Source organism: Bufo bufo, chromosome 5 (genome assembly GCF_905171765.1).
Source record: "Bufo bufo chromosome 5, aBufBuf1.1, whole genome shotgun sequence".
Classification (NCBI taxonomy): Eukaryota; Metazoa; Chordata; class Amphibia; order Anura; family Bufonidae; genus Bufo; species Bufo bufo.
Window position 1 is genome coordinate 158,404,792 of NC_053393.1, and position 21,292 is coordinate 158,426,083.

Sequence of the window (21,292 nt, forward strand, 5' to 3'; positions counted from 1 at the left end):
CCTAAAGCATACCTGTTAGATGCATGTCGCCCAAAAGTACAGATTTAAAGGGATTCTGTCACCAGGATTTACCCTATAGAGATATTTATATGTGCCCATCAGTCTCCTTGTTTTGTATTAAATGATCCCACTCTTGCTGCTCTGTGTGTCTTTTATTCTTCCAAAAAGCGATTTTATAGATATGTAAATTACCTTGCTAAGGAGCCCAAGGGGTTGTCCCACGTTTCGTTGGAGTCCAGCCGCGCCCATCGTTCCGGAGCCAAGCACCGCCTACCAGTTAATTTATTCACTGCACTTGCCCCGACGTCATTCCTTCTAAGCGCCGTAATCTCGCGCAGGCACAGTGTACACAGTAGTGTGCAGACTACTGGCACAGGCTTTGTCGATCCAACTGCGCATGCGCTGGCTCCCTGCGCACGCAAGATTACGGCGCTTGGAAGAAATGACGTCAGGGTAAGTGCAGTGAATAAATTAACTGGTAGGCGTTGCTGGGCTCCGGAATGATGGGCGCGACTGGGCTCCAACGGATCGTGGTACAACCCCTTGGGCTCCTTAGCATGGTAATTTACAGTCTTTTAAAATCGCTTTTTGGAAGAATAAAAGACACACAGAGCAGTAAGAGTGGGATCATTTAATACAAAACAAGGAGACTGATGGGCACATATAAATATCTCTATAGGGTAAATCCTGGTGACAGAATCCCTTTAAGCCATGCCATGAGCGATAAGGTTCGGCTGTTGGATTTCAACATTCACAATCCTTTTGCTCTGGGGGACATAAGCCGCTGCCTCCTCTCTCCCTATTTGCTGCACATGTATGCCTGGCTGAGCCAAACATGCAGGGGTATGGGATGATCAGATGATTGTTCACACTACAGGTGACTTGTGTATGGCTAGCGTTAAGGTGGCCACATACATTAGATGCATGCCTGGGGAACCCACCGGATTTGTCCAGTCTGGGCATCTAATGTGTTTGGGGGGACCTCCCAACTCTCCCCCAATGGCAAATGTTGGGGGAGATAAGCATCTTCCAGACGAGTTTGGCAATGGCTTCCTCCCCTCATCCTTCTGAGAATTAATGTAAGCTTGGCCAAGTCATGCATGCATGTGTATAGAGAGAATATCAGGAGGATAGCCATTGTCCAGCCTTCATCTACAGCAGGCTCACAGCCTTCTGTGTTATCAGTTAAAACAGGGCACAAAGGATTGGCAGCTTAGGTGTTGGCGATAAAGAGAATAAGCTTATTTTCACCTTTCAGCCAACATGCACATTCAAGCAAAAAGCGTACAATAGTGTAGTAACAGAAGTTGCATATGGTAGGAATACCACCAGAACCTCAATGAATCCACAGTGTGGAGAACTGATCTTTTAATTGAAAACTTTACTGTAGACCTCAGCATGGACCCAAAGCCTACTGGTAAAAAGTGACACTATAGAGGTGGTACTCATGCATGTCATCAGCATAAATCCTGATGTTTGACAAATTTTCAGTTCAACAACTGCTCTGCTTGAGGGATGCATCAAATAACAACCAAAAATAAAAAATGAAATTAGAAATATTAGGAAGCATACCTCCGCAAAGGAGCATTTTCTTCAATGTCTTCAAGTGTTTCCAGTGAAGACCGCTGAGAGATCAGTCGTCGTCTACAGAAGGCAATGCAAAGTATTGTTTAATGGGTAATAACCAACATCAAGCACAGAAGTGATAATAGTAGTAATAATTTTTATTAATCATAATAAAAATCACCATAAACATCACCATTTAGCTTTCAGCTCTTTTGATCGGTCAGTTATGATCAGTTTATGTCACTTCTGTTCGAGATCAGTTATTTTTGACAGAACAAAAAGTCCTGCATGCAGTAATCTTTCTCCAATCAAAAATAACTGATCTGTCTATCAGCCCTAAGGCTGCTTTCACATCTGTGTTCTCCTTTCTGTTCTTCTGCCCCGTTACAGGAGCAAAAGAATGGAAAGAACAGATTTGGCACATAACAGAGTCTACGGACCCCATACTATAATGGGATCTGCTAGGTTTGTGTTCAGGGGAAAGTTTGCTGGACTTTTGTCTCCGCTACAAAATCGATCCCCAGGATCTATAACGGAACAGAAGAACGGAAAGGAGAACACAGATGTGAAAGCAGCCTTACAATGTTTTTCCAAAAGTTTGTGATTTATAAAAGATACAGTAGCAATGAAGGATCGGCACTCTATATTTTATCATTTATTTTGTCCAATAGGTCGGCACTGCAGGTAAAATCTCGTGGTGCTTGCGTCCTAGGATCGGCATCCCATGTAATAGTAGCAATGAAGGGCTGGCACTTACTTCCAGATGTTCTCAACAATTGTGTTTATTGTCACATATGTTCCTGTGATGCGTTTCGACACTCATTGTGTCTTTCTCAAACAGTCACAAAAAAACTGTTGAGTTCGTAGTCATGGTTTAAAGCCCATCGGCTCCAAAGTTTGGAGCTGATGGATCCAATATGCCTCTTGTCTCATCAGTAACTGATTCCTGTCTCCTCCTGGTCTCGGCTGTGTTACACCTTCAATAATTTGAAATCGCAATTGCGCTATGTTATGACTTTGTTGATGGAAATTATGCGGTACCGGTAACAGCAGGTTCTTTGTGTTTACTAAACCTGTCTTTCATTCGTGCGGATGTTTCTCCTACATATAGAAGTCCACATGAGCACTTCAAAACTTATATGACGTAATTGCTGTCACAGGTAAAAAAAAAACGTATGGGGATATGTTCCCCAGATCGTGGGCGAGTGAGGAAAGAGCCCTTAATAACGCTAGAGCAGTGTATACATCCAAGGCAGGGAAAAGTTCCCTGTCTCGGGGTCGCAAGAGCTTTTTGTTTCAAGTCCCTCTTGTCACTGCCTATATCCGCTTTAACAATCTTATCGCGGACATTCTCCGCTCTTTTGTAACATATCATCGGTCGACTCTGGAACTCATCAATTGCAGGGTAAGATTCACTTACAATGTGCCAATGTATATTTATTACTGCTCTGATTTTATGTACCCATGGATGGTACTTAACAATAAGGGGTATAAATGGCTTCTCTTTGGGTTTTTCAGCTGTATATGTTTCTGTCCCTTTGTTCCTGTAACGGATGTGGGGAATATCCCCTTTCTCTGAATTTAGCAGACATTTCATTCAATCTGATTTCACACTGTTCAGGATCACCCACAATACGTCTCACCCGCTGGTATTGGGAATATGGTAACGATCGCTTTGTGCTGGTAGGGCGATTGCTATTATAATAAAGTATACTATTGCGGTCAGTATCCTTAATGTACAAATCAGTGTCAACCTTATTGCCTTCACCCCTAGTTACCCACATGTCGAGAAAGGAGATCCGATCTCTATCAAAATGCAGAGTTAACTAAACTCTGGCCACATGGAATAGAATCGGTGAATTGCAAGGGTTCGAACGTCACACCGCCACACGCAGAACACATCGTCGATAAATCGACGCCAAAAAATACAATATTGAATATATAATGGATTTGAGTAAATAAAATCCTGTTAGAACTGTGCCGTATAGCAATTTGCATATAGCGGTGCGGCGTTTGAACCCATCGCGGTCCCGTGTTGCTGTTGGTAGGTGTCCTGAAACCAAAAATAATTCTGTTCCAGCACAATGGTTAGGAGAGAGAGAGAAAAGTTTTTTTCTTCCTCCTTATATACGTATACTCCTATCGACCAGCCTTCTCACGACCTCCAGCCCTTTTATGTGTGCAATTGAAGAAGAGAGGCTGTAGACATCAAATTTCACTAAGATACATTCTGTGTCAAGTTGCATAGATTTAACTTCATTCAAAAAGTGCTGAGTATCTCTCAGGTAAGATGGAGATAACCTCGTGAGTGGGGTTAATATTTTTTCTAGGAGTATCGCCAGGGGAGAGAGGATGGAATCAATAGCAGCCACTATGGGACGACCGGGAGGATGAATCATAGATTTAAGCACCTTCGGTAAGGTGTAAAACACCGGTATAATGGGGTGCTGATTGATCAGAAAGTCGCCTAACTTGGCGTCTATTGTTCCATTCTCTTGGTATGGTTGAACCAAGGTTAATAGCATTTGTTTAATGTAACCTGTGGGGTCTGATTGCAGTACGCGGTATGTTTCCTTGTCCTGCAACTGTCCCATGATCTCTGAGACATAATAAGATTTATCAAGGACCACCAGGGCTCCCCTTTTATCTGCAGGTTTGAAGACAAGTCTGTTTGAGAAAGACACAATGAGTGTCGAAACGCGTCACAGGAACATATGTGACAATAAACACAATTGTTGAGAACATCTGGAAGTAAGTGCCGGTCCTTCATTGCTACTATTACATGGAATGCCGATCCTAGGACGCGAGCACCACGAGATTTTACCTGCAGTGCCGACCTATTGGACAAAATAAATGATAAAATATAGAGTCATATCTCTTTCAATGCAATTAATATTAGAACATGATGCTACTATTGAACGTTACTGGCCTCTTTCCACAATTTACTGTATAAACTCCATCTGGAATACACTTTTAATTACTGTAATACCAGAACCATCTTTTGTCGCCTAGGCCCTATGTTTATATAGTGTACTGTGACTAGAAACGCGCTTCCGCATAATACAGTGTGATAATCGCCCTCTATATTTCAGCAGCGCAGTGATGAACGTGGAAGACCTTTATTATGTAGGAGTACCACACTTATTCCATTTGCCTCTGTTTAATGAGAAGGTGAATACACATTTGCTTGTGTTGCACATGTGAAAGGAAACAGATCTAAGCCAGTTCTTCCAGTACAAGTCTTTATTTTGCACTCGCTCGTACTGTCCTGTCGTCACGTTTTCAAGTCGACTATGTACACTAGGGACAATTAACTACTGAAAATGATTGGCTGTGAGTATTTGCATTTTATTCAAGCGACGCTGACAACCCTTTCACTGTAAAGCTCCAGCTCATCTTAAACAAAACAGCAAGGCCAAGCTGTGAAAAGCCACAAAAGTCTGATGTAATTTCAACAATAGATGTGGAAACACTGTTACAGAAGGTGGCATCCATTTAAAGGGACACTAAGGCCTCTTTCAGACGGGCGTTGCAGGAAAATGTGCGGGTGCGTTACGGGAACACCCGCAATTTTTCCGCGCGAGTGCAAAACATTGTAATGCGTTTTGCACTCGCGTGAGAAAAAATCACACGTTTGGTACCCAAACCCGAACTTCTTCACAGAAGTTCAGGTTTGGGATCGGTGTTCTGTAGATTGTATTATTTTCCCTTATAACATGGTTATAAGGGAAAATAATAGCATTCTGAATACAGAATGCATAGTAAAATAGCGCTGGAGGGGTTAAAATAAATAAATAAATGTAACTCACCTTAGCCCACTTGATTGCGCAGCCTGGCATCTCCTTCTGTCTTCTTTGCTGAACAGGACCTGCCTGTGGTGACGTCACTCCGGTCATCACATGATCCATCACCATGGTAAAAGATCATGTGATGACCGGAGTGACGTCACCACAGGTCCTGTTCAGCAAAGGAGACAGAAGGAGATGCCGGGCTGCGCGAGCAAGTGGATTAAGGAGAGTTAAATTATTTTTTTTCAACCCCTCCAGCGCTATTTTACTATGCATTCTGCATTCAGAATGCTATTATTTTCCCTTATAACCATGTTATAATAATAATGATCGGGTCTCCATCCCGATAGTCTCCTAGCAACCGTGCGTGAAAATCGCACCGCATCCGCACTTGCTTGCGAATTTTCACGCAACCCCATTTACTTCTATGGGGCCTGCGTTGCGTGAAAACCGCAGAATATAGAGCATGCTGCGATTTTCACGCAACGCACAAGTGATGCGTGAAAATCACCGCTCATGTGAACAGCCCCATAGAAATGAATGGGTCGGTATTCAGTGCGGGTGCAATGCGTTCACCTCACGCATCGCATCCGCGCGGAATACTCGCACGTGTGAAAGGGGCCTAAACCTAAAGCCTCTATTACCGCTGTTTCCTTTGTAGTCAAATACAGTCTATTGTACCTAGTAATCAGCCATTTCAGGCTAAGCAAAAGCAGATTGCAATGGACTTCTACAGGATTTCTAGCAGGAAGTCCAGAAAACTTCTTTGTCTCTTTTATGGTGTCCTGTTATGTTGCTGTCCGCTGTGTGCTGACCGACCTGACCGCTGTCTGTTTCTCATATTTACCCTGTGCTGCCCTACCTGACCTCAGACTGTTTTTCACGACTCTGACTACCCCAACCTCAGCTCGTTCCAGACTACAGACTTGCCTGACTCCTCGATGTTTTGTACCTGTGTCTCTCGACCCCCGTGGGGTCAGTGGTCAACTGAACAGAGACTACTCCAAGAGGTAGTGGCCTGGTGGTTCCCCTGCAATGAAGTCCAGATCCCTGCTGCAGCAAAATCTATAAAAAATTTATGTCAAAATCTGCACGCAGATTTTTTTGTGAATTTGCCATGGATGCCAGCCTATGAACTGCAAAGGGTGAAATGAACTGCAAGGTGTGGATGAGTTTTGCTATAATCTCATATGCTAATATATGATGCTGATTTTCTACCTGGAAATTTGATCAGAAAATCCACAGCATATCAGCCACGTGTATCCTAAGAATGGATCCTGTTTTGGGGGGAACTGGCCATGCCAGTGCATTACATAGTCAAACATTACTCAACCCCGGTAAAAAAAAACTGTAAAAACCTGTACAAATTTACCAGAATTCTGATTAGAAAAGTGATTTGATCATAGAATAATTCTGGAGAATCTTTTCCTAGAACTTCGCTTTCAGCTTTGTTACTACTTATGCAAATTTGTTAATACATTGACATCTATGCATTGCCATTCCACTTGTTAATAGTTTGTGTGCCTACCAGGGCTGTGGAGTCAGTAAGCAAAACTTCTGTGACCCCTCTCCAACTCAGATTCCACAGTCCTGCTAGTCAGGACTGTTTTTCGGAACATTTTTGAGCATGCACCTATGTTTATTTCATATATTTTGAAGGCGCTGGTGTAACTTTGTTTTTTGCATTGTACATTTGGAAGAGTGGCTGCCTCCATGTGGATTGTGCGCTCCTGCCCATCTGTCCAGACTTATAATTAGAGCATAATATAGCTGGAGAAGGTTCCCATCTAAAGAGGCCACCTTGTTGTTGGTAGATAGGGCCACGCGCTTGATATTTAAAAAAAAAAAAGTGCGCAAGGTGCCTCATATTTTCATGTAAGTATAGCGGTAATGCTATTCAGAATAATTCATGTTTTCAATGTTTGCTTATATCGTTGGAGCAGTGTGCTGCTACATGTAATGTTTGCTTTTTTGATAAATAGAGGCCTTAGACTGACATAACATATATTCATATGATTAAAATTACAAAAAAAAATAAGGAAATATGCAACAAGCTGTGCATTTAATAAATTATATAACATTAATAATAACATAACTCAGTCCAAAACTGACCAGTGCATGTCCCTACACAGCCTAAGGGTACTTTCACATTAGCGGCAGGGGACTCCGGCAGGCTGTTCCGGCCGGTGAACAGCTGTCGGATCCGTCCTGCCGCTAGTTCACGTGTGCCCCCGGACTGCCGCTCTGTCCCTATTGACTATAATGGGGGCGGCGGCACGGCAGCGCATGGCGAGAGGCAGCCGGACTAAAAGTACTGCATGCATTACCAGATGCTGCCAGAATGGCCTTCAGCCCCATTAACCATAATGGGATCCGACGGTGATCCAGCAAATATGCTGAGAAACAGCTGGACAAATACGCTGCACGCAGTGGTTTTTGTCCAGCCGATTCCCAGAACAGTCTGCCGGCAGTGTGAAACAGGCCTAAGGCCTCATGCACACGACCGTATTTTTGTTCACCAACCAATCTGCATTTTTTTTAAATGTGGATCCATTCATTTCAATGAAACGGCAGAAAAATGCAGACCGCAAACTATATGCCTGTTACCGCTGTCATGCAAAAAAACACTTGTCCATTTTGTGGGCAAGGATAAGGCATTTCTACAGAAGGTGAAAAGAAAATGGCGGCACGCACATGGTCTGTATCCGTGTTTTACTGACTGAACAGTGTCAGCTAAAAAGAACACAAATAATCTGTAAGTAGCTTTAAATGGGGGAAAATCATTTCCTTTTTGTATCACATTCACAAATGTTTTCCAAAAACAATCTCCTCCATCAAATATCCAGCCAGGACAGCAATGTTCTCCTTATCATTGGTTCCTGGAGATAACACACAAGAAAGCAGGAGACAAATGGCTTATTTCCTACATATAATAAAACTATACATATTAGTGTGTACACTCTATATTTAGTTCTTGTCCTGATAAGGGTCCATGACTTGGAAAGAACAAGTTCAACAACTTCACAAAGCTTGTAACATCTCTGTTTTGTGTCAACACAGAAGAAAACAAACAGCTTTTGGCTCATTGCCCGAGTTATTCGGGTAACTTGAGGAAAGATAAGGTCAAATGGGAAAAAGAGTTGAAGAGCTTAAACTGAAAAAATTTAAATAAATCCTGACTGCTCTATAGCTCTGGTCACACAATAGGGCATGCAACTGGGCTACTTACAATATAACTTGGGGCCTATTACCCCACAAGTGGGGTCCACTTGAGATGCAACTTTTTTAAATATAATTTTGGAATTAAACAAGCAATATATGGTACATTATGAAAAAAGAAAACATAAGGATGAATGCGTGCTCCATCCGTGCATTTAAGGCTATGTTCATATCTCCGTTTAGGGGTTCCGGCTGCTTTGATCCAGCGCAAATGCCAGCTGTCAGTCGGACAAAAAACTATTGTATGCCTGGATTACCGCCGGACCTCAATGCAGTCAATGGGGATCCGGCAGTGAAATACGGTAGAGGATTGCTGTGCTGGAACAGCCTGCCAGATCTCCTAACAAAGATGTGAATGAGGCCTAACATAACCTACCGTATTTTTCGACCTATAAGACGCCGTTTTTCCCCCCCAAAAGTGGGGGGAAAATGTCAGTGCGTCTTACAGGACGAATACTAATAAGTGCTTCATTAGTACAGGAGGACCTGTAAGTGGTGAATTCAGTGCTCCACGGGCTCTGTACTCACCACTTTCTGGTCCTTGGCCACTCGCTGTGTTGTGACTGCGCACAGTGTGAGGACATCAGCCTGGGGGTCTGATCTGAGGTCTGCTTGGTGGTCATTTACATCAGGCTCTGATCCCAGGTCTGCTTTGGGTTTCATTCACATTGGGGGTTTGATCTGAGGTCTGCTTGGGGGTCATATTCACATTGGGGCTGTGATCTGAAGTCTGAATAACATTGGGGCTCTAAGCTGAGGTCTGTTTAACATTGAAGGGTTTGATTGGGGCTCTGAGCTGAGGTCTGATGAAAAATATTTTTTTCTAATTTTCCTACTCTAAAACTTAGGTGCGTCTTATGGGCAGGTGCGTCTTACAGGGCGAAAAATATGGTATACTCTGAAAACAGCTCCTGGAATAGATGATCTTAAAGGATAACTGTCACACTTAGACCCTAATTTCAATTTTCATATATGTAGTTACTAATAACATGATATTCCAGAATCAGTTACTATTAGACTGACTTACCCCATATTTAAGAAGATTCAGCCCTTAGCAACCAGTCTGCAAAAAACTGCAATTTCACTATTCAGTTAAGATGGCCGCCACTGCCCTCACCCTGAGGCTAATCCCGCCTGCCCTCACTAGCCAGTAACAATAGCCCCCCAAAAGTGTCAGTAACCAGAGCCCTCCCCTCTAAAGGGTTAATCTCCTGCAGCACAAAGGGGTCCTCTTACCACATGTTGCTTTCATTTATACACTGAGCAGATGGCAGATCTCCCTTCCCTGTTGTGCGCTGCTTTCACTCTGCATTCTCCAGCTCTGCTGAGTGAGGGAGCGTCTGCCAAGCGCAGGGACAGGGAGAAGTGCGCACAGCCCAGGCACTGTTATCAGCTGCTGGGGAGGACCTGGCTTTAATCATTTACTTACAGTCCCTGGCTTTCAGTAATCTGACCTTGCACGCAGTCTGCACGCAGAGTCCTCCATCCTTCAACAGATAGACGGACCATGCCTAGAAACCCTATTTTAAGCACAGGTAAAAGTAGGCAGTACAGGGAACAAAAATGTGGAATTAAGGGGTAATTGAATACACAGTGAAAAGTTGAAATAGGGCCACCAAGGAGATATTAATTAGGGATCGACAGATATTGATTTTTTAGGGCCGATACCGATAATTTGTGAACTTTCAGGCCGATAGCCGATAATTTATACCGATATTCTGGTAATTTTCATTTTTATATATTTTTTTAATTCCTACACAAATCTGCTGAAAATTTATATGTTTATTGTTAACGTGTATTTTTATTTTTTTGAAATCTTTCTTTCATTTATACTTAATATTATATTTTTTTTTTTTACTAACTTTTAGCCCCCTTAGGGACTAGAACCCTTGTCCTATTCACCCTGATAGATCTCTATCAGGGTGAATAGGAGCTCACACTATCCCTGCTGCTCTGTGCTTTGTGCACACAGCAGCATGGAGCTTACCATGGCAGCCAGGGCTTCAATAGCGTCCTGGCTGCCATGGTAACCTATCGGAGCCCCAGGATTACACTGAGAGGGGATCCTGTGGCCACTGCCACCAATGATTAATACTGGGGGGGGGGGGGGGGGGGCGCACTTCGCCACCAATGATTAATACTTGGGGGCTTGGGGGGGCGCACAGCGCCACCAATGATTAATACTGGGGGGCTTGGGGGGGGGGGCGCACTGCGCCACCAATGAAGAGAAATCTCTCATTAATTCATATACAGGAGGCGGGAGCTGGCTGCAGAATCACATAGCCGGCTCCCGACCTCTATGAGCGGTAGCTGTGATCCGCGGCACCTGAGGGGTTAACTACCGCAGATCGCAGCTATTGCTCATAGAGGTCGGGAGCCGGCTATGTGATTCTGCAGCCAGCTCCTGCCTCCTGTATATGAATTAATGAGAGATTTCTCTTCATTGGTGGCACAGCGGCCACAGCCCCTCCCCTGCTCTTGTCCTCCTTCCTCTCACTGGCTGCAGCGGCAGCAGCACAGGGGGGAGGGAGACACTGCTTCCTTCTCCCCTGTGCTGCTGAGGGAACACGGAGAGCGCGATCCTGGTTCCCAATAAGTTATCGGAATATCGGCAAAATAGATGCGGATACCGATAACGGTCAAAATACTGAATATCGGCCGATAATATCGGTAAAACCGATAATCGGTCGATCCCTAATATTAATCACCACAATCCAATACTCCAAAAAAAATAAAAAATATGACAGTTATACTTTAACGTTTCCATAGGCCCCCCATTATCAAGATGAAGAACAAAACGCTATTCCTTTTGGCCTTTATTGCAAGTATGCATTGTACAGTAAAGTGCAACAGACAATGTTTCCTATATAAAGGACCACTGCAGAAAAAAAATATATATTATATTGAGTAGTATTCCTTTATTTTATTTTTACAATGCTACACTATGGGTGATGGATGCCAGCATGACTTGCAGACTTGCAGGCACAGGCCTCCATCGGACATATATGTCTTGACAACATTCTGTATGTCTGACTGTAGGCTCGAATGTACATAAATTTTTTTTAAAAAAAAGAAGATTATATATTGGGTTTTAAAAAAAAAGGTCGCCATCGAATCTAAGTCTCCAAGTTGCCCAGTGGCTGGTGTGCCATCTAAAAAAGACTTGTGGTGCTAAATTGAAGTACACTGCTACTAAGAAATGATGGGGGCTCTTAGAGGAAAAAGGCTAAATCCTACATTTCACATTTTTGCGGATATGCAAAACATGGGGCGGATTGAATACTATATAGTCAATCAGAAATTCCTCTTTTAAAAAGCATGCAGACTATTGAAGACTGGAGGGTTAGTGAACAATGTAGCGGTAACCATATTATGGAGAATTTCACCTGTCTCGGCTAGGTCTGAAAATATGCATGAGTTGGGATGCTATGTGGGCACAAGACAATTCCACATTATAACTTTTGTCACAGTACTATGCATTCTGTATTCAGAATGCTATTATTTTCCCTTATAACCATGTTATAAGGGAAAATAATACAATCTACAGAACACCGATCCCAAACCTGAACTTCTGTGAAGAAGTTCGGGTTTGGGTACCAAACGTGTGATTTTTTCTCACGCGAGTGCAAAACGCATTACAATGTTTTGCACTCGCGCGGAAAAATTGCGGGTGTTCCCGTAACGCACCCGCACATTTTCCTGCAACGCCCGTCTGAAAGAGGCCTTAGTGTCCCTTTAAATGGATGCCACCTTCTGTAACAGTGTTTCCACATCTATTGTTGAAATTACATCCTGTTTTGGGGGGAACTGGCCATGCCAGTGCATTACATAGTCAAACATTACTCAACCCCGGTAAAAAAAAACTGTAAAAACCTGTACAAATTTACCAGAATTCTGATTAGAAAAGTGATTTGATCATAGAATAATTCTGGAGAATCTTTTCCTAGAACTTCGCTTTCAGCTTTGTTACTACTTATGCAAATTTGTTAATACATTGACATCTATGCATTGCCATTCCACTTGTTAATAGTTTGTGTGCCTACCAGGGCTGTGGAGTCAGTAAGCAAAACTTCTGTGACCCCTCTCCAACTCAGATTCCACAGTCCTGCTAGTCAGGACTGTTTTTCGGAACATTTTTGAGCATGCACCTATGTTTATTTCATATATTTTGAAGGCGCTGGTGTAACTTTGTTTTTTGCATTGTACATTTGGAAGAGTGGCTGCCTCCATGTGGATTGTGCGCTCCTGCCCATCTGTCCAGACTTATAATTAGAGCATAATATAGCTGGAGAAGGTTCCCATCTAAAGAGGCCACCTTGTTGTTGGTAGATAGGGCCACGCGCTTGATATTTAAAAAAAAAAAAGTGCGCAAGGTGCCTCATATTTTCATGTAAGTATAGCGGTAATGCTATTCAGAATAATTCATGTTTTCAATGTTTGCTTATATCGTTGGAGCAGTGTGCTGCTACATGTAATGTTTGCTTTTTTGATAAATAGAGGCCTTAGACTGACATAACATATATTCATATGATTAAAATTACAAAAAAAAATAAGGAAATATGCAACAAGCTGTGCATTTAATAAATTATATAACATTAATAATAACATAACTCAGTCCAAAACTGACCAGTGCATGTCCCTACACAGCCTAAGGGTACTTTCACATTAGCGGCAGGGGACTCCGGCAGGCTGTTCCGGCCGGTGAACAGCTGTCGGATCCGTCCTGCCGCTAGTTCACGTGTGCCCCCGGACTGCCGCTCTGTCCCTATTGACTATAATGGGGGCGGCGGCACGGCAGCGCATGGCGAGAGGCAGCCGGACTAAAAGTACTGCATGCATTACCAGATGCTGCCAGAATGGCCTTCAGCCCCATTAACCATAATGGGATCCGACGGTGATCCAGCAAATATGCTGAGAAACAGCTGGACAAATACGCTGCACGCAGTGGTTTTTGTCCAGCCGATTCCCAGAACAGTCTGCCGGCAGTGTGAAACAGGCCTAAGGCCTCATGCACACGACCGTATTTTTGTTCACCAACCAATCTGCATTTTTTTTAAATGTGGATCCATTCATTTCAATGAAACGGCAGAAAAATGCAGACCGCAAACTATATGCCTGTTACCGCTGTCATGCAAAAAAACACTTGTCCATTTTGTGGGCAAGGATAAGGCATTTCTACAGAAGGTGAAAAGAAAATGGCGGCACGCACATGGTCTGTATCCGTGTTTTACTGACTGAACAGTGTCAGCTAAAAAGAACACAAATAATCTGTAAGTAGCTTTAAATGGGGGAAAATCATTTCCTTTTTGTATCACATTCACAAATGTTTTCCAAAAACAATCTCCTCCATCAAATATCCAGCCAGGACAGCAATGTTCTCCTTATCATTGGTTCCTGGAGATAACACACAAGAAAGCAGGAGACAAATGGCTTATTTCCTACATATAATAAAACTATACATATTAGTGTGTACACTCTATATTTAGTTCTTGTCCTGATAAGGGTCCATGACTTGGAAAGAACAAGTTCAACAACTTCACAAAGCTTGTAACATCTCTGTTTTGTGTCAACACAGAAGAAAACAAACAGCTTTTGGCTCATTGCCCGAGTTATTCGGGTAACTTGAGGAAAGATAAGGTCAAATGGGAAAAAGAGTTGAAGAGCTTAAACTGAAAAAATTTAAATAAATCCTGACTGCTCTATAGCTCTGGTCACACAATAGGGCATGCAACTGGGCTACTTACAATATAACTTGGGGCCTATTACCCCACAAGTGGGGTCCACTTGAGATGCAACTTTTTTAAATATAATTTTGGAATTAAACAAGCAATATATGGTACATTATGAAAAAAGAAAACATAAGGATGAATGCGTGCTCCATCCGTGCATTTAAGGCTATGTTCATATCTCCGTTTAGGGGTTCCGGCTGCTTTGATCCAGCGCAAATGCCAGCTGTCAGTCGGACAAAAAACTATTGTATGCCTGGATTACCGCCGGACCTCAATGCAGTCAATGGGGATCCGGCAGTGAAATACGGTAGAGGATTGCTGTGCTGGAACAGCCTGCCAGATCTCCTAACAAAGATGTGAATGAGGCCTAACATAACCTACCGTATTTTTCGACCTATAAGACGCCGTTTTTCCCCCCCCAAAAGTGGGGGGAAAATGTCAGTGCGTCTTACAGGACGAATACTAATAAGTGCTTCATTAGTACAGGAGGACCTGTAAGTGGTGAATTCAGTGCTCCACGGGCTCTGTACTCACCACTTTCTGGTCCTTGGCCACTCGCTGTGTTGTGACTGCGCACAGTGTGAGGACATCAGCCTGGGGGTCTGATCTGAGGTCTGCTTGGTGGTCATTTACATCAGGCTCTGATCCCAGGTCTGCTTTGGGTTTCATTCACATTGGGGGTTTGATCTGAGGTCTGCTTGGGGGTCATATTCACATTGGGGCTGTGATCTGAAGTCTGAATAACATTGGGGCTCTAAGCTGAGGTCTGTTTAACATTGAAGGGTTTGATTGGGGCTCTGAGCTGAGGTCTGATGAAAAATATTTTTTTCTAATTTTCCTACTCTAAAACTTAGGTGCGTCTTATGGGCAGGTGCGTCTTACAGGGCGAAAAATATGGTATACTCTGAAAACAGCTCCTGGAATAGATGATCTTAAAGGATAACTGTCACACTTAGACCCTAATTTCAATTTTCATATATGTAGTTACTAATAACATGATATTCCAGAATCAGTTACTATTAGACTGACTTACCCCATATTTAAGAAGATTCAGCCCTTAGCAACCAGTCTGCAAAAAACTGCAATTTCACTATTCAGTTAAGATGGCCGCCACTGCCCTCACCCTGAGGCTAATCCCGCCTGCCCTCACTAGCCAGTAACAATAGCCCCCCAAAAGTGTCAGTAACCAGAGCCCTCCCCTCTAAAGGGTTAATCTCCTGCAGCACAAAGGGGTCCTCTTACCACATGTTGCTTTCATTTATACACTGAGCAGATGGCAGATCTCCCTTCCCTGTTGTGCGCTGCTTTCACTCTGCATTCTCCAGCTCTGCTGAGTGAGGGAGCGTCTGCCAAGCGCAGGGACAGGGAGAAGAGCACACAGCCCAGGCACTGTTATCAGCTGCTGGGGAGGACCTGGCTTTAATCATTTACTTACAGTCCCTGGCTGTCAGTAATCTGACCTTGCACGCAGTCTGCACGCAGAGTCCTCCATCCTTCAACAGATAGACGGACCATGCCTAGAAACCCTATTTTAAGCACAGGTAAAAGTAGGCAGTACAGGGAACAAAAATGTGGAATTAAGGGGTAATTGAATACACAGTGAAAAGTTGAAATAGGGCCACCAAGGAGATATTAATTAGGGATCGACAGATATTGATTTTTTAGGGCCGATACCGATAATTTGTGAACTTTCAGGCCGATAGCCGATAATTTATACCGATATTCTGGTAATTTTCATTTTTATATATTTTTTTAATTCCTACACAAATCTGCTGAAAATTTATATGTTTATTGTTAACGTGTATTTTTATTTTTTTGAAATCTTTCTTTCATTTATACTTAATATTATATTATTTTTTTTTACTAACTTTTAGCCCCCTTAGGGACTAGAACCCTTGTCCTATTCACCCTGATAGATCTCTATCAGGGTGAATAGGAGCTCACACTATCCCTGCTGCTCTGTGCTTTGTGCACACAGCAGCATGGAGCTTACCATGGCAGCCAGGGCTTCAATAGCGTCCTGGCTGCCATGGTAACCTATCGGAGCCCCAGGATTACACTGAGAGGGGATCCTGTGGCCACTGCCACCAATGATTAATACTGGGGGGTGGGCGGGGGGGGCGCACTTCGCCACCAATGATTAATACTTGGGGGCTTGGGGGGGCGCACAGCGCCACCAATGATTAATACTGGGGGGCTTGGGGGGGGGGGCGCACTGCGCCACCAATGAAGAGAAATCTCTCATTAATTCATATACAGGAGGCGGGAGCTGGCTGCAGAATCACATAGCCGGCTCCCGACCTCTATGAGCGGTAGCTGTGATCCGCGGCACCTGAGGGGTTAACTACCGCAGATCGCAGCTATTGCTCATAGAGGTCGGGAGCCGGCTATGTGATTCTGCAGCCAGCTCCCGCCTCCTGTATATGAATTAATGAGAGATTTCTCTTCATTGGTGGCACAGCGGCCACAGCCCCTCCCCTGCTCTTGTCCTCCTTCCTCTCACTGGCTGCAGCGGCAGCAGCACAGGGGGGAGGGAGACACTGCTTCCTTCTCCCCTGTGCTGCTGAGGGAACACGGAGAGCGCGATCCTGGTTCCCAATAAGTTATCGGAATATCGGCAAAATAGATGCGGATACCGATAACGGTCAAAATACTGAATATCGGCCGATAATATCGGTAAAACCGATAATCGGTGGATCCCTAATATTAATCACCACAATCCAATACTCCAAAAAAAATAAAAAATATGACAGTTATACTTTAACGTTTCCATAGGCCCCCCATTATCAAGATGAAGAACAAAACGCTATTCCTTTTGGCCTTTATTGCAAGTATGCATTGTACAGTAAAGTGCAACAGACAATGTTTCCTATATAAAGGACCACTGCAGAAAAAAAATATATATTATATTGAGTAGTATTCCTTTATTTTATTTTTACAATGCTACACTATGGGTGATGGATGCCAGCATGACTTGCAGACTTGCAGGCACAGGCCTCCATCGGACATATATGTCTTGACAACATTCTGTATGTCTGACTGTAGGCTCGAATGTACATAAATTTTTTTTAAAAAAAAGAAGATTATATATTGGGTTTTAAAAAAAAGGTCGCCATCGAATCTAAGTCTCCAAGTTGCCCAGTGGCTGGTGTGCCATCTAAAAAAGACTTGTGGTGCTAAATTGAAGTACACTGCTACTAAGAAATGATGGGGGCTCTTAGAGGAAAAAGGCTAAATCCTACATTTCACATTTTTGCGGATATGCAATACATGGGGCGGATTGAATACTATATAGTCAATCAGAAATTCCTCTTTTAAAAAGCATGCAGACTATTGAAGACTGGAGGGTTAGTGAACAATGTAGCGGTAACCATATTATGGAGAATTTCACCTGTTTCGGCTAGGTCTGAAAATATGCATGAGTTGGGATGCTATGTGGGCACAAGACAATTCCACATTATAACTTTTGTCACAGACCTAAGTCACCACCTGAAACTGGCGTAGAAAATGGTAAATGAGACGGGCCTGCCGGCCCATCCCCTTCCCCACAAATGCCACATCCTGGCGTGAGCGGGGAAAAGTCGCAGATAGCAGCGCAACGGTTAGGCTACTTTCACACTTGCGTTTGGAGTGGATCCGCCTGGTGTCTGTACAGACGGATCCGCTCCTATAATGCAAACGCTTGCATCCGTTCAGAACGGATCCGTCTGCATAACTGTTTTTTTCAGATCTGTATATTCTAACACAGAGGCGTTCCCATGGTGATGGGGACGCTTCAAGTTAGAATATACTAAAAGAACTGTGTACATGACTGCCCCCTGCTGCCTGGCAGGTGCTGCCAGGCAGCAGGGGGCAGACCCCCCCCCCCTGTATTTAACTCATTGGTGGCCAGTGCGGCCGTCCCCCCCTCCCTCGTATTTAACTCATTGGTGGCCAGTGCGGCCGGCCCCCCCTCCCTCCCCTGTATTTAACTCATTGGTGGCCAGTGCAGCCGGCCCCCCCTCCCTCCCCTGTATTTAACTCATTTGTGGCCAGTGCAGCCGCCCCCCCCTTTCTCCACCCCTAATTAAAATGACCGACCCCCCCATAATTGGTGGCAGCGGAGAGTTCCGATCGGAGTCCCAGTTTAATCACTGGGGGTCCGATCGGTTACCATGGCAGCCAAGACGCTACTGCAGTCCTGGCTGCCATGGTTACTTAGCAATAGAAGCATTATACTTACCTGCGATGTCTGTGACCGGACAGGCACTCCTCCTACTGGTAAGTGACAGGTCTGTGCTATAGGCAATGCGCCGCACAGACCTTTCACTTACCAGTAGGAGGAGCGCCCGGCCGGTCACAGACATCGCAGGTAAGTATAATGCTTCTATTGCTAAGTAACCATGGCAGCCAGGACTGCAATAGCGTCTTGGCTGCCATGGTAACCGATCGGAGCCCCAGCGATTAAACTGGGACTCCGATCGGAACTCTCCGCTGCCACCAATGATGGGGGGTCGGTCATTTTAATTAGTGGGGGAGGGAGGGGGGGGCGGCCGCACTGGCCACCAATGAGTTAAATACAGGGGGGGAGGGAGGCTGTACTGATCCGTTCGTGGCCGCTTGTGAGAGCCTTCAAACGGAACTCACAAGCGGAACCCCGAACGCAAGTGTGAAAGTAACCTTAGGCGTATTTCAGATTAATAAATAACCCCTATAGTGAAGGATATAGAAATTGCTGAAGCTTTTAGGAGCCAGTTTAATTTCTCTTGTAGCCAAACAACAAAGACTCACATGGACATTTTGAGGACTGGGAGGAAAACAAAAACACATACAGGAGTACCATAAAATTCTCCAGATGCTGTCCTGGCCGGATTCAGATTCATGGCTTGGATGTTGGATGCCACAGAACTGGGATAAATATTGCTAAGCACCAACACCTCTGTGCTGGTGACTCTTCTTTTTATATGTGGTAACTACAGAAACAGGATTTCTAACCATTTCCTCATAAAACCTATAGCATTTTTACAAAATATGTCTCAAATGCCTTTTGTCTTTTCCTCAAATTTCAAAAATACTTGCCAACTTCTCCTATTGGTAGGCCTTGCCCTTTTGCTTCTTTGCGGCACTACCCTCTGGACGTGAGTTTGGATACTGGGGCCAAGTTGATGATGAAGCATCCCAGCACTGTGCACAATAAAATGTGTTGTACTGCTTCTCAGGAGAACTGTCAACTCTTCTAGGAGTCTGTGTAATCATCTGATAAATGGCATCACTAAAATAATCCAGCTCCTGTTTTTTTTCAACGTTGGCACCTTTTAGCGACTATATATTAATCCAATATTTTGCTGCTGTTGTCTCTGTCCATTTTCTTAAAAAGGGCCCAATTTGTCTCCTGAAATGTGTTACAGAAGTTAATCATTCCAGAATCTGTTTTTACGAGGATCTTGGTACCCATATGTCATTTCTTAGGAGGGCAGTCCAGCTATTGTCCCTCTATCCCTTGTGTTTGCACCATATCCTGGACGTTTCACAAGAGTAAACCCAGTTTTAAACTAGAACTATGAATATCAAATGCTGAAGAAGGTCTTAAAAGGAGTTGTTTGAGAGTGCAAAAAAAGTAAGTAAAAAAATAAATAAAAATGAGCTATTAAATCCCTTACTGTTTCAGCACCAATGATCCGGTAATCATGAGGTGGTCCTCAGAAGTCTTTGTTTTATTATGTTACTACTTAACCACATGCAGTACTCACTTGTATGAGCCAGTGGCCACAGTCATTGCTGCTGGAATGTAAATGAAGCCTGAGGACCACCGGAGCACTGAGGTTTTAACACGCAGGTAATGTTTTTTTATTACACAAAATTTGGATATTTCCTTTAATATCAAATAAGGCAATATTTAACCTGGACTCTGAACAGCAGCATTTCCTGTATGGTAATCCAACAGATCTGACACTGAAGATAAGCAAGGCACACTGATCTGTCTGCACACATGCCCAGTGTTAAAATAGGACTATGAGGTGGCGAGCCAACTATGGATCACAGAGAGAGAAGTAGTGCATTGGTGTCTTTTTGCAGTAATAATTGTGGCCAGCCACTGTATAAGCTTCTTGGCTGTAAAATATTTGACATTCAGAGTGAATAAACCTCATTTAGGCTACTTTCACACTTCCGTTTATTGAGTTCCGGCAGATGATCTCAATACTGGAGAAAAATGCTTCCGTTTTGTCCCCATTCATTGTCAATGGGGACAAAACTGAACTGAACAGAACGGGATGCTCCAAAATACATTCTGTTCCATTTGGTTGCTTTCCCATACCGGACAGAAAACCGCTTTAAGCAGCGTTTTTTCTGTCCCGCATGGGATGCGGAGCAAAACGGATCTAGCATGACACGCAATGTAAGTCAATGGTACCGGATCAGTTTTCTCAGACAATAGAAAACGGATCCGGCACCTATTGACTTACAATGGTTTCGGATCCATCATTGCTATTTTACAGATAATACAACTGGATCCATTCATAATGGATGCAGATGGTTGTATCATCAGAAACGGATGCGTTTTTGCTAATCCTTACCGGATCAGGCAGAAATGCAATTGTTAAAGTAGTTTTTCCTGTTATTTCAAAAGAAAAAGTCTCAAACAATACACATGTAATAAAAAGATAAAACTAAAACATTTTCCTGGTAATCCTGAAGTAATACAAGTAACAAATATTGTGCTATGTGGCTACTTCTCCCTCTCTATCACTTAGCAACTGTCTAATCAGAGGAAGTCTGCTGCAATCCAGAACACATCAATGTGAGCTGGAGCTGCTTTTATCTGAGCTAACACCTGCCAAGAGGTGGGGCTGGCTTGGAGAGAAGCGGAGGAGGGTGCTCTGCACTGCATGGGAATTAATCGCATGCATGGACAATAGTCCTGGCAGATAAGTACAGGCTGAGCCCAAAGACAACAACATGTTTTGCTGTATCACGACATAAACTGTCAGCACTGCGCAGCGCTTATGCAAC

At 43.6% G+C, this 21,292-nt stretch overlaps 1 protein-coding gene across 2 annotated transcripts in view; it reads right to left on the reverse strand.

Annotated features, from left to right (window-relative positions):
- Nucleotides 1-21,292, reverse strand: part of CABLES1 (Cdk5 and Abl enzyme substrate 1) — a 128,406-nt gene that overhangs the window by 53,556 nt on the left and 53,558 nt on the right. For both annotated transcript variants that reach the window (XM_040431908.1, XM_040431907.1), the window contains exon 2: nt 1,573-1,644. In XM_040431908.1, coding sequence (XP_040287842.1) covers nt 1,573-1,644 — 72 coding nt within the window. The remainder of the gene's footprint in view (nt 1-1,572; nt 1,645-21,292) is intronic.